Raw genomic sequence first — 11436 nt, 5'->3', positions numbered from 1 at the left:
TCTGCCAGCAGATGTCGCTATGCTACAAGTGCCATGGTGTAGTTCTTCATCCCACCAGCAGATATCAGTATGATACCTGTTCCCTGGTGCAATGCCCCCTCCAGCAGCAGGTGTCGCTGTGCTACAAGTTCTTTAGTGTAGGGCGTCCTTTGGCCGGCAGGTGTTGCTATGATACAGTTATGTGTGCCCTGATGTAGTGCGGCCTCCGTCCGGCAGATGTCGCTATGATCCGTGTGTCCCGGTGTAGTGCGGCCTCCGGCCGGCAGGTGCCGCTATAATACGTGTGCCCCGGTGTAGTGCGGCCTCCGGCCGGCAGGTGTCGCTGTGATACGAGTGCCCCGGTGAAGTGCGGCCTCCGGCCGGCATGTGTCACTGTCTGGCGGTATCTCGATGTCTCCCGCGTTGTGAGGCGGTGGATGGTGAGGAGGATGGCGGTGGTTGGAGCGCTGCGTAAGGAACTGGCGGAGGCTGTGTCCAGCTGCCGGGTGCTGGTGGTCGGAGCTGGAGGAATCGGCTGCGAGTTATTAAAGAACCTTCTGCTCACCGGCTTCACCAACCTGGACGTGGTGCGGGTCCCGGGGCTGCATGCGGGTGGTGGGGGTTATAGCTGGAAGGACCACCGAATAGAGGGGCCCTAAGATACACCCGGCCTGCCAGAGATCTCGCGGTTACCCATATTCCCTCTGTAGGGCCCCCCCCCCCCCCCCCCCCCCCTCTCATCCTCCTTCCCCCTCTGCAGGACATAATCCTCACCCTTCTCTACTGGGCATCATCCTCACCCTTCTTTGCTGGGCATCATCCTCACCCTTCTTTACTGGGCATCATCCTCACCCTTCTTTACTGGGCATCATCCTCACCCTTCTTTGCTGGGCATCATCCTCACCCTTCTTTGCTGGGCATCATCCTCACCCTTCTTTACTGGGCATCATCCTCACCCTTCTTTACTGGGCATCATCCTCACCCTTCTTTACTGGGCATCATCCTCACCCTTCTTTACTGGGCATCATCCTCACCCTTCTTTGCTGGGCATCATCCTCACCCTCCTTTGCTGGGCATCATCCCTTTCCCCCCATCTACAGGGCATCCTCCTCCTCCCCCATCTACAGGGCATCCTCCTCCATCTACAGGGCATCCTCCTTCCCCATCTACAGGGCATCCTCCTCCGGGCATCCTCCTCCTCCTTCCCCATCTACAGGGCATCCTCCTCCTCCTCCCCCATCTACAGGGCATCCTCCTCATCCCCCATTCTCCTTCCCCCTCTGCAAGGCATCATCACCTCCCTGCTTTGAGGGGCATCGTCCTTCCCCCCCATCTACAGGACACCCTCCTCCACCCCACCTGCAGGGCATAGTCCTCAACCCCCATCCTTCTTCCCCATCTACAGGGCATCCTCCTTGAACCCCCATCCTCCTTCCCACCTGCAGGGCATACTCCATTTCACCCAACCTCCTTACCCCATGCAGAGCATAATCTCCCCCTTTGTTTGCTGGGCATTCTGGCATTTCCCACCTACAAGGTACCCCCCACCTCTCCTTCCTTTCTGTGGGGCATCCTAGTCCTCCTTCCACGTCTACAGGGTATTCTTATCCTACCCACCCCCTGCAGTGTATCATGACTCCCATCCTTTGCAGTGCATCCTCCTCTTTGCCCCCTGCAGGGCATAATGGTTGTCCTTCCCCCATCTACAAGGCATCCCTTCTCCCCCTCCCTTCTCCTCTCTACAGGGCATCCTGGTCCTCCTTACCCAGTGTATCCCCCACTCCACCTTTGCAGGGCATTCCCCTCCTCGACATGGCATCCTTTCCCTTCTTTTGCTCTGTATGACATCTTCTCTCCCCCAAGGGCCTTCTACCCCACCCTCCTCTCGTCCTACTGTGCATTTCTTTGCCCCCCCTCCTGTGGTATGGAGTAATCGGTTCCTGTCTGAAACCATCAGTAACAAATGAATGATGTCTTTGCTTTATAGATTGATCTGGATACAATAGATGTCAGTAACCTCAACAGGCAGTTTCTGTTTCAGAAGAAGCATGTTGGGAGGTCAAAGGCTGAGGTAAGTTGTCCTCTGTTGTATATATGTGACCGGTGGGCTGTATATCACAATGCATTATTTCCCAGGATTGATTTTACCCTGTGATGGGATTTTTGTTGTCTCTTGTTTGTAAATCACATGATAACGTACATAGAATACTATATGCAGTTTCCCCTGATTGTGTCGGTACACCCCATGGCACATGTAGGTTGGCTACATACTGAATGTTCTAGCCCTGTGCTGACCTTTTCATCATTACCTGCAGGTCATCTAAGTGTCCTCCACAGGAGTTGCTCCCTGCACTGTGACTTATATTGAATAGAGTTAGGTGAGGAACTGAAAGTAGAATATCTCCCCTTCCTCGTGCAGGGATCACAATGGCTCCATGGGTCGGATTCTCTCTCCTGCTGGGTAATGCAATGTGTACGTTGATGCTGCTGCAGATGCTTAATAAAGTGCCTGCCCAGAGGACAGAGACTCCTCTTGATCCTTGGAGCCATCGGACAGACCTGCTTTACCATGTCTGCACCCTGGAACTTACCTGGGCTGTATGCCATCACAGTAACCTGGTGTGCCTGGCCCCTACACACACCTAGACTGTAACTAGGAAATCATGTCTCATCCTCAGAGAGGTCACTGTCGTCTCATCAGTCCTCCGTATGGCAGCCACCACTGTACGACACAAGTCTGATTGTAATGTTTTCTCTTCAGGTGGCTAAGGAGAGTGTGCTGCAGTTCTGTCCGGAGGCCAATATCACAGCTTACCACGACAGCATCATGAAGTCAGTGCTCTGCGGTGACATTGGGTGATGGGGAGGGGATATTGATGAGTCTGTGACACAACATGGCTATTGTAGGGTAGATCAGGTTTATTAGGACTGCTGCGCCCGGTCCTTCCCAGCCGCCTTCCTTGGGCTTTCCTCTGGTCTGTTATAATTGACTGGGGAAATGCGCTCCCTACTGTATATTATAATCCTATTACAAGTCACCTGCGGGTTCTGTGATACAGAATCACCAGGCTGGGGGAGGGGGGGGGGGGGGGGCTGAGTGTTCTCATACAGGTGACGGAAATTATTACTTACCTGAGGGTGATGCTTTCTCCCTATAATACTAACACGATGACCGCACAACTCAACATTTCTAAGATCCGATTTATCTCCTCTTTATTTAATTAAACAGCCAGTGTAGTGTTATGTCCTAGAGACCTAGGGATCTATGTACTGAGCCTTGGATGGAGCTAAAGTACCAGCCAATCAGCAACTACCTGGCATGTCACAGGCTGGGTTTGAAAAATGACCGTTAGGTGCTGGTTGGCTGGGACTTTTCTGGGAGATGTACTAAGCAGTGAAAAGTGTGGAGAAGTCAGCCCATGGCAACCAATCAGCATCGAATTAACATTTATAATTTGCATACTATAAAATTATACCGAGCAGCTGATTGGTTGCCATGGACAAATCAGCTGCTGTATAATTGTATAGTATGCAAATTATAAATGTTCATTCGATGCTGATTGGTTGCCATGGGCAACTTCTCCACTGGCTCACTTCTCCACACTTTTCACTGCTTAGTACATATCCCCCTTAATCTTTGTGCACTTTATCTCCATAGGAATAGATCCCTAAATGAGCAGAGGACCTGTACGTGCCTTGTGTACGATATAACCCGCGTTACCTTGTTTTCACAGCACTGAATATGACGTGGAATTCTTTAAGAAATTCACCTTGGTTATGAACGCATTGGACAACAGAGGTACGCCTTCAGACAGTTGATGTAGATCGCACAGCGGAGGAATTGGGAAATATTTGACCAGTTATCTGCTCTTGCACCATATTTATTACTATGTCTTAAGTTTATTTTGTTTCATGTTCCTTTGTGTTCATATTAGTTTCTTCAGTTGGCGTAGTGGGATATTCCACCACTAGGAGGCAGCACACTCCTGCTTTCATATAAGCCCTGCTCCTCTGCTTGTGCCTTCGTTTGATTTTCCCTTGCGGCATATTGGGGTTCATTCTCAGTAGCTTCCTAGAATGTGGTCCTGGGGATCCCCTTGCTCCACATGCTTCTGGTGTGTGGGAATCCCCCTTGCTCTGTGTGTTCCCGGTCGTGCTGTTCCCTATACTTCATCTTCTGTACCTGGCCACAACAATATGTCTCCTAGCTTGCGAGATGCAGAATTTTGGGCACCGCAGTGGGTCAGGTATTGGGGACTAAATGGTACCCACTGTCTCCTCACACCCACATTGACAATGTGGTCTTTCCTCTCATTGGGTCAGGATGACAGTCACGCAGGCCTGTCCTCTGGTAGTACAGATTGATTAGTTAGGCCAGCAGTATGGCATGGTGTGTTGTCAGGACAAGCTTGCAGAGCCGCCTGCTGTTCATCTCTAAAAAAAACAAAAGAAAAAACCCCAATGGCGCAAAGGCAACTTAAGAGTCTGACAACACGAATGTATAATACAAAACAATTTATCAAAAGGACACCATAGAAACTATATTATCTCCGGAGATACTTAGAGATATTATAGACTGTATAAAAAATGTAATGCTTCTCTTGTAACCATTTAAATGTTACTTAATAAAAATGTAACATAAAATGTGTCAATACAAAACACAATGTCACCATTATCCTCATATCTTTGTAGGAAATATTAGATGTATAATGTCCACACAAATACTTGCATAGTAAATAGTCTCAAAGGATCAGTACACATGCGGGGGTTAAGCTGAGAGACCAGGTAGGCTGCAAGGCACTGTTGGATCCCCCCAGTTTGCTCAGTCCCACATGCCCCTTTACTCTCAGTTTATAATGGAGACAGCGGCTAATGAGTAAGGGAGAGATCGGCCCCGTCCACTATGGATATGACTCAGAATCTCCTCACTGACAGCAGGATGGTAAATGTTGGTACATTGATCTGCTCGCAGCCGCTGATCCACTCATTGTGGTTTTCCACGTCAGATGCTGGTGAGCGTGGGCAATATATGATCCCGGACTTGATGCTGGTTATAAATGGCTGGAAATAATAAACAACTGGCACAGTGCGTGTGGCAAAATGATGGTAACCAAATGGTGGCAAACAAACAAGGAATCCTGTCTGTTCAACCTCTTTATTATATATTGGCTTCTCTACGAAGGTGCAGGAGGCAGCTTGTTCTGATATGTTCCTCATCTCTTGGTTATGGGATAGCCCGCTATTGTTCCCCCACCCCCTGAGTGCTGAAACAGGGACGGAATCAATGCATAAATCCTTTTTTTTCCTGTACTGAGATACAATACAATTGTTCATAGACCATAAAGGGTGGGTAAATTTTCATGAAGCGGCTGAATTGTTACCCACTCTACCATTCTTTGACACCTGAGAACCTCTTAATAACCTGTGTCATATAAAACAATGCAATTGATAAGGACATATATTTCCCAATGGAAAATAAATAGTGCATCACTCACGGATAGTAAGAGTACTGACGTCCCAAATGTCTTCCCTTAAATACTTTGTTATATCTGCTCTAACCCATCCTACTGAGGAAACTTCCAAGTGAAAGAGAAAAGCGTTAAGGGTTATGGTTACGGCATACAGTGGCTACTGGTGCGTTCTGGAGCTTCATATTTATACGCATCAAGTTTACTAGTTGCATATGGGATTCAGGAGTATATAAGCTGCATTTTCTCCTGTTTGCTTTAGGGGTGCTGGTGGACCCTTTGGGAATCTGCACCCTATACCATTGAGTGGGAGCTCTTAATCCCCCCCCCCCCCTTTCTTTCCACTCATATTAAACGTTTTATAATTTTCAAATATTTCCTTCCTAAAATGTCCCCCCCCCCCTGCTGAGCCAGAGCTTCCGAGTAGCATGGGACCCCTGGTATTGTGTTATTGGGGTCATCCCATTGAGTCCAGTGATTGAGGTGTCGCAGGCAGATTGTCTGTCCATCTCACAGTACATCTGACGTTAGCCAGGTTGGGAGGGCTGAATCTTGAACCTGCCTTCATCCTATGTATATTTGTAGCTTTATGATCTTCTCTCATTAATTATAGCGGCCCGGAACCATGTAAACAGGATGTGTCTGGCTGCTGAGATATCCCTGATAGAAAGCGGGACGGCTGGATACTTGGGACAGGTCACCGTTATTAAGAAGGTTTGTATATATGTTTTACGTTCAGTCAGCCGGTGTGAGAGGTTCCCGGCAGCAACAGCTGATGATTAATCTGGCCGTCCCTATCTGACAAACAGGGGTTTAGTATTGACGGTGATGTAAATTTGTGCTAGTAGACTATGGGTTAGGCAGCTGGAAGCTCGTTGTCCCACCCACAGCACTGTATACTTGCTGCCTAATGGATGTATATGTTCACTTTATCTAAATCTGTATCTCCAGGGCGTCACTGAGTGCTACGAATGTCAACCCAAGCCCACGCAGAAGACTTTCCCCGGCTGCACGATCCGAAACACTCCGTCAGAGCCCATCCACTGCATTGTATGGGCAAAGTATCTGTTCAAGTAAGACGTAATGCTATCTGTATTATGAGCAGTCTATACTTCTCGTGCCAGCGACGTGATTTTACCTCGTTGTCACATTACTGCCACAGAGACATTTTGACGAATTGTATAAGCTTAGCATTACTGGGCTGGAATACAGGCAGTGGCAGAGTAATGATATCATGTAAGAATGCACGTCACTTGTCTTCATTCAGCTTATTACTGATTTCAGTGTGTAATATCTTTCCACCACCAGGTGGCACTGCTCTCTCTAGAGATCATACACATGCTGTACACAGTGACGCTATGTACCTGTCACATATGAGGTTGTGTGTGCCAGTACCGCAGAGTGGCTCACTGATTAAGTGCGCAAAGCTAATGGGAGATTGGCTTCAGGGACTAGTTCTCCTTGTCCCATTACAGTCGTGGTTGTACCCCATTGTTTGGCACCTGATAGTGGCGTATGTATGGGTCTTTCCTCTGGAGAAGAAACACCTCTGCTGAATAAATCACTGCCTGAGTCGTCCTGTGTACAGCACAGAGTATTCTCATCAACCAAGTAACAGAGCTGCAGCAGCGGTGCAGTGAGTATGACATGATCATTGTAATATGTGGCGCCCTCTCCTCACCCCGTCTGCTGTCACTGTACTGCGGGAACGTCAGGTTGATGTATAGATGCTTGAGCCCTCTGGTGTTGTCTCTGCAGCCAGTTATTTGGGGAAGAAGATGCTGATCAGGAAGTCTCTCCAGACACCGCTGACCCAGAAGCCTCCTGTGAGTATGAAACCTCTATACATCCGTGCTGCTACACGTCTTTATTACAGCGTCTGGAGCCGTCTATCCTGGAGGGTTATTAGTCCCCGATTCATGTTTCCTCTCCCAGGGGAGCCCACGGAGGCCGCAGAGCGGGCCAATGCATCCAACGAGGACGGAGACATCAAACGCGTTTCTACCAAGCAGTGGGCCAAGTCTACTGGGTATGATCCGGTGAAGCTGTTCAACAAGGTAATTGAACCAGTCACCTTAATTGTGATCATCACATTCAGTGGTGTTTACTTGGGGCAACCGAGTGATCGGTCTGCAGAAGAGAACTTTCGGAAATGGGCAATTTTATATGTACAAAGTAAAAATTTTGGTAGCCGTGGGTAGAAGTGTTAGAGGCTGCACTTTGTTTAGTATTTGGCAGTAAAATCAACCACGTCACACCAGTTCCGGAAAAAGTGTTGTGAACAGAATAGTCCAACTGTGTTGGCTGAGGCCCTAGCAGTGCCCTGGACAGTTTCTTTAGAACCTGGAAGGCACGTTGCCTCTTAATTCTGTCCTCAAGTGATGCTAGACCCTATAAGTAAATCAGTCTGGGTGCGACACCTGGACACAATCCCCAAGCCTGAAATTGGAGGTGTCATATGTCTGTGCACATAGAGAAGGCATGAACCCATCCCTCTTCCCACCACCACAAGTGATGCAAAGAACCAGGTAGAGCATGTGTTCACAGATAAGCAGGTCTGCCTAGTTTGCTAAAGGGGTTCTGGGGGCTGTCCCTTGTGGCCTTCCATCTATGGTGAGATTTTGGGGACAGTTGAGGGTCTGTGATAGTGCTGCGATCTGACCATATTTGGTCACTGGTGTTTTCCAATTTGAAGCCAGCGTTGTAACTATCACACCTAGGTTAGAATACAGTTGATTTACCAAAATATTGCAGCCAATACCTAATGGGGTTTAGGTGAGGTAAGGATAGGCAAGAGGCAGTGTATTGGGATGTGTAGGCGGAGTAAGGAAATATAGGTGAGAGGCAGTGTGTTTGGACAGGTTTATGTGAAGTAAGAATAAGTGAGATGGTGTATTGGGATACATTTATGTAAGTTTAGGGGGGAGGAAGTGTTTTGGGATTATTTTAGGTAAGCAGAGGCTGTGTATTAGAATAGGTGAGAGGCAGTGTATTGCAATGGATTTAGATTTGGATAGGCCAGGGGTAGTGTATTGGGATGGGTTCAGGTAAGGATAGGTGAGATGCTGTGTATTGGGATGGATTTAGTTATGGATAGGCAAGAGGCAATGAATTGAGTTAGGTAGGTATAGTCAGTGTATTGGGATACAGTTAGGTATGGATAAGTGAGGCGGTGTATAGGGATGGGTTTAGGTAAGGATTGGCAAGAGGTGGTGTATTGGGAAGGGTTTAGGTAAGGATTGTCGAGATGCTGTGTATTGGGATGGGTTTAGGTAAGGTTAAACCAGAAGCACTGTATTGGGATGGGTTTAGGTAAGGATTTTTGAGAGGCAGTGGATTGGGATGGGTTTAGGTAAGGGTTGGTGTGATGCTGTGTATTGGAATTGATTTATGTAAGGATAGGCAAGAGGTATCTTATAGGGATGGAATTTAGGTAAGTATAAATCGAGAGATGGTGTATTGGGATGGGATTAGGTAAAGATTGGCGAGATATGGTGTATTGGGATGGGATTAGATAAGGAGAGAGGCGGTGTATAGGGATGGGGTTGACAAGGATAAGGTGAGAGGCGGTGTATTGAGATGGGATTAGGTAAAGTGAGGTGAGGTTTTGGGTTAGGTATGGATAGGTGAGAGGTGGTGTATTGGGATGGGATTAGATGAGAGAGAGATGGTGTATTGGGATGGTATTAGGTAATGATAGGTGAGAGGCTGTGTATTTGGATGGGATTAGGTGAGAGAGAGATGGTGTATTGGGATGGTATTGGGTAAGGATTAGTGAGAGGCGGTGTATTGGGATGGGATTAGATGAGAGAGAGGCGGTGTATTGGGATGGAATTAGATGAGAGAGAGATGGTGTATTGGGATGGGATTAGATGAGAGAGAGATGGTGTATTGGGATGGTATTAGGTAAGGATAGGTGAGAGGCGGTGTATTGGGATGGGATTAGGTAAGGATAGGTGAGAGGCGGTGTATTTGGATGGGATTAGGTGAGAGAGAGATGGTGTATTGGGTAAGGATAGGCGAGAGGTGGTGTATTCGGATGGTATTAGGTAAGGATTAGTGAGAGGCGGTGTATTGGGATGGGATAAAGTGAGGTGGTGTACTGCGATAGGGTTTGGTAAGGATAGATGAGAAAACCGGTATTGGGATGTAAGGATTATTGGGAGATGGTGAATTGGGATGAGATTAGATAAAGTGAGAGGTAAGGTTTTGGGTTAGGTAACGAGAGGTGAGAAGCGGTGTATTGGGAACGGTTTAGGTAACGATAGGTGAGAAGCGGTGTATTGGGAAGGGTTTAGGTAAAGGCAGATGAGAAGCGGTGTATTGGGAACGGTTTAGGTAACGATAGGTGAGAAGCGGTGTATTGGGAAGGGTTTAGGTAAAGGCAGATGAGAAGCGGTGTATTGGGAAGGGTTTAGGTAAAGGCAGATGAGATGAGGTGTATTGGGAAGGGTTTAGGTAAAGGCAGATGAGGGCGGTGTATTGGAAAGATAGCACTCGGGTGCTTTGTTTACCCTCCTCCTTACTTGCAGCTTTTCAAGGATGACATCCGCTACCTGCTGACCATGGACAAGCTATGGAGGAAGAGGACAGCGCCAGTTCCCCTGGATTGGTCAGACATGCAGAACAGTGGTAATTCCTTCATTTCATGCGCATACAAAGGAGCGTTATTGCTCTCCGTAGTCTCTTTTCACTGGGTTGTTACATAATACATTATTATGCATGGTCTGGTTGTGTTGCTTATGTTATTGGGTAACACCATGCCTTCATTGTTTCCTCAGAAAAATGTTCTTCAGAGCAGAAAAATGAGGTTCCCTCGGTCGGCCTGAAAGACCAGCAGGTTCTGGATGTTGCCGGCTATGCTGAACTCTTTTCCAAGAGTGTTAAGACTCTAAGGAAACAGATATCTGAGAAGGGAGATGGAGGCGAGCTGGTCTGGGACAAGGTGAGAGGATCCTGTCTCTTTAAGACAGACACCCTTCAATACATCTTGTACGTGTTCATATTGGATGCTCATTATTTAAAGATCGGTTGTTGCATTAGCTTTTAAGGGAGCTGTGCAATTATAGAACTACAGTTCAGTAATTGATAAGATCATTGTTATTTGATCTGGTGGATCAGACTCGTCTTACTGAGTATTGGTCCCTAAATGCTTTTCCCGACCTAGGGCATTTATTTATTTATTAACAGTTTCTTATATAGCGCAGCAAATTCCGTTGCACTTTACAATTGGAAATAACAATGATATAACAAAACTGGGTAATAACATACAGTCATAGAGGTAGGAAGGCCCTGCTCGCAAGCTTACAATCTATAGGGAAATAGGTATGTATACACAAGGATAGGTGCTATCTATTGCATAGTTGTCCACCAGATTGCAGAGGTTCTTGGTAGGCTGTATGATATGGTCATACAGCAATGATGAACCGGGTTCGAGAGGAAGGGAAAGTGAAGAATGAGAAGATATGTGTGGACTGTGCAGAGTGGATGCAATTTGATAGGAAGGTTTATGAAAGTTATGTGGGCAGTTCTGGAATTTGATACGCTTGCCTAAAGAGGTGAGTTTTCAGGGAACGCTTGAAGGTTTGGAGACTAAAGGAGAGTCTTATTGTGCGTGGTAGGGTTTTCCACAGAGTGGGTGCAGCCAGATGAAAGTCCTACAGTCGTGAGTGGGAGCGAGTAATGAGTGTGGTTGTGAGATGCCGGTCTTGCGAAAGAGGTCTGGTTGGAAGACATCTGGGAATACTAAAGGATGGACCTGTCTGGGACTAGAGCAGCTTTTTCTCGGAGACCTGCGTGACGGTTTCTGGGATGCTCTCTGACTGTTAACCCTCTATGGTTTTCTGCAGGACGACCCCCCAGCGATGGACTTCGTCACAGCTGCCGCTAACCTCAGGATGTATATCTTCAGCATGAGTATGAAGAGCCGCTTTGATGTAAAATGTAAGTGTCTGATCATCATCCTGGTTTCCTGGTGCATCGCGAAGAC

At 47.4% G+C, this 11436-nt stretch overlaps 1 protein-coding gene across 2 annotated transcripts in view; it reads left to right on the top strand.

Moving 5' to 3' along the window:
• Positions 1–314: 314 nt before the first annotated feature.
• Positions 315–11436, top strand: part of UBA2 (ubiquitin like modifier activating enzyme 2) — a 60060-nt gene continuing 48938 nt past the window's right edge. The window contains exons 1-11 of one of the 2 annotated variants that reach the window (XM_063945728.1): positions 315–419; positions 1967–2050; positions 2741–2811; positions 3714–3778; positions 6061–6161; positions 6399–6520; positions 7206–7273; positions 7383–7504; positions 9980–10079; positions 10229–10392; positions 11297–11390. In XM_063945728.1, coding sequence (XP_063801798.1) covers positions 417–419; positions 1967–2050; positions 2741–2811; positions 3714–3778; positions 6061–6161; positions 6399–6520; positions 7206–7273; positions 7383–7504; positions 9980–10079; positions 10229–10392; positions 11297–11390 — 994 coding nt within the window. In that variant the 5' untranslated portion in view covers positions 315–416. Of the gene's footprint in view, positions 567–1966; positions 2051–2740; positions 2812–3713; positions 3779–6060; positions 6162–6398; positions 6521–7205; positions 7274–7382; positions 7505–9979; positions 10080–10228; positions 10393–11296; positions 11391–11436 lie in introns of both variants that reach the window. The other variant, XM_063945729.1, reaches the window with a different exon arrangement.

Source organism: Pseudophryne corroboree, chromosome 11, assembly GCF_028390025.1.
Source record: "Pseudophryne corroboree isolate aPseCor3 chromosome 11, aPseCor3.hap2, whole genome shotgun sequence".
Lineage (NCBI taxonomy): Eukaryota > Metazoa > Chordata > Amphibia > Anura > Myobatrachidae > Pseudophryne > Pseudophryne corroboree.
Note: the sequence above shows the minus strand (reverse complement) of the source record. Positions and strands in the feature narration are given on the sequence as shown.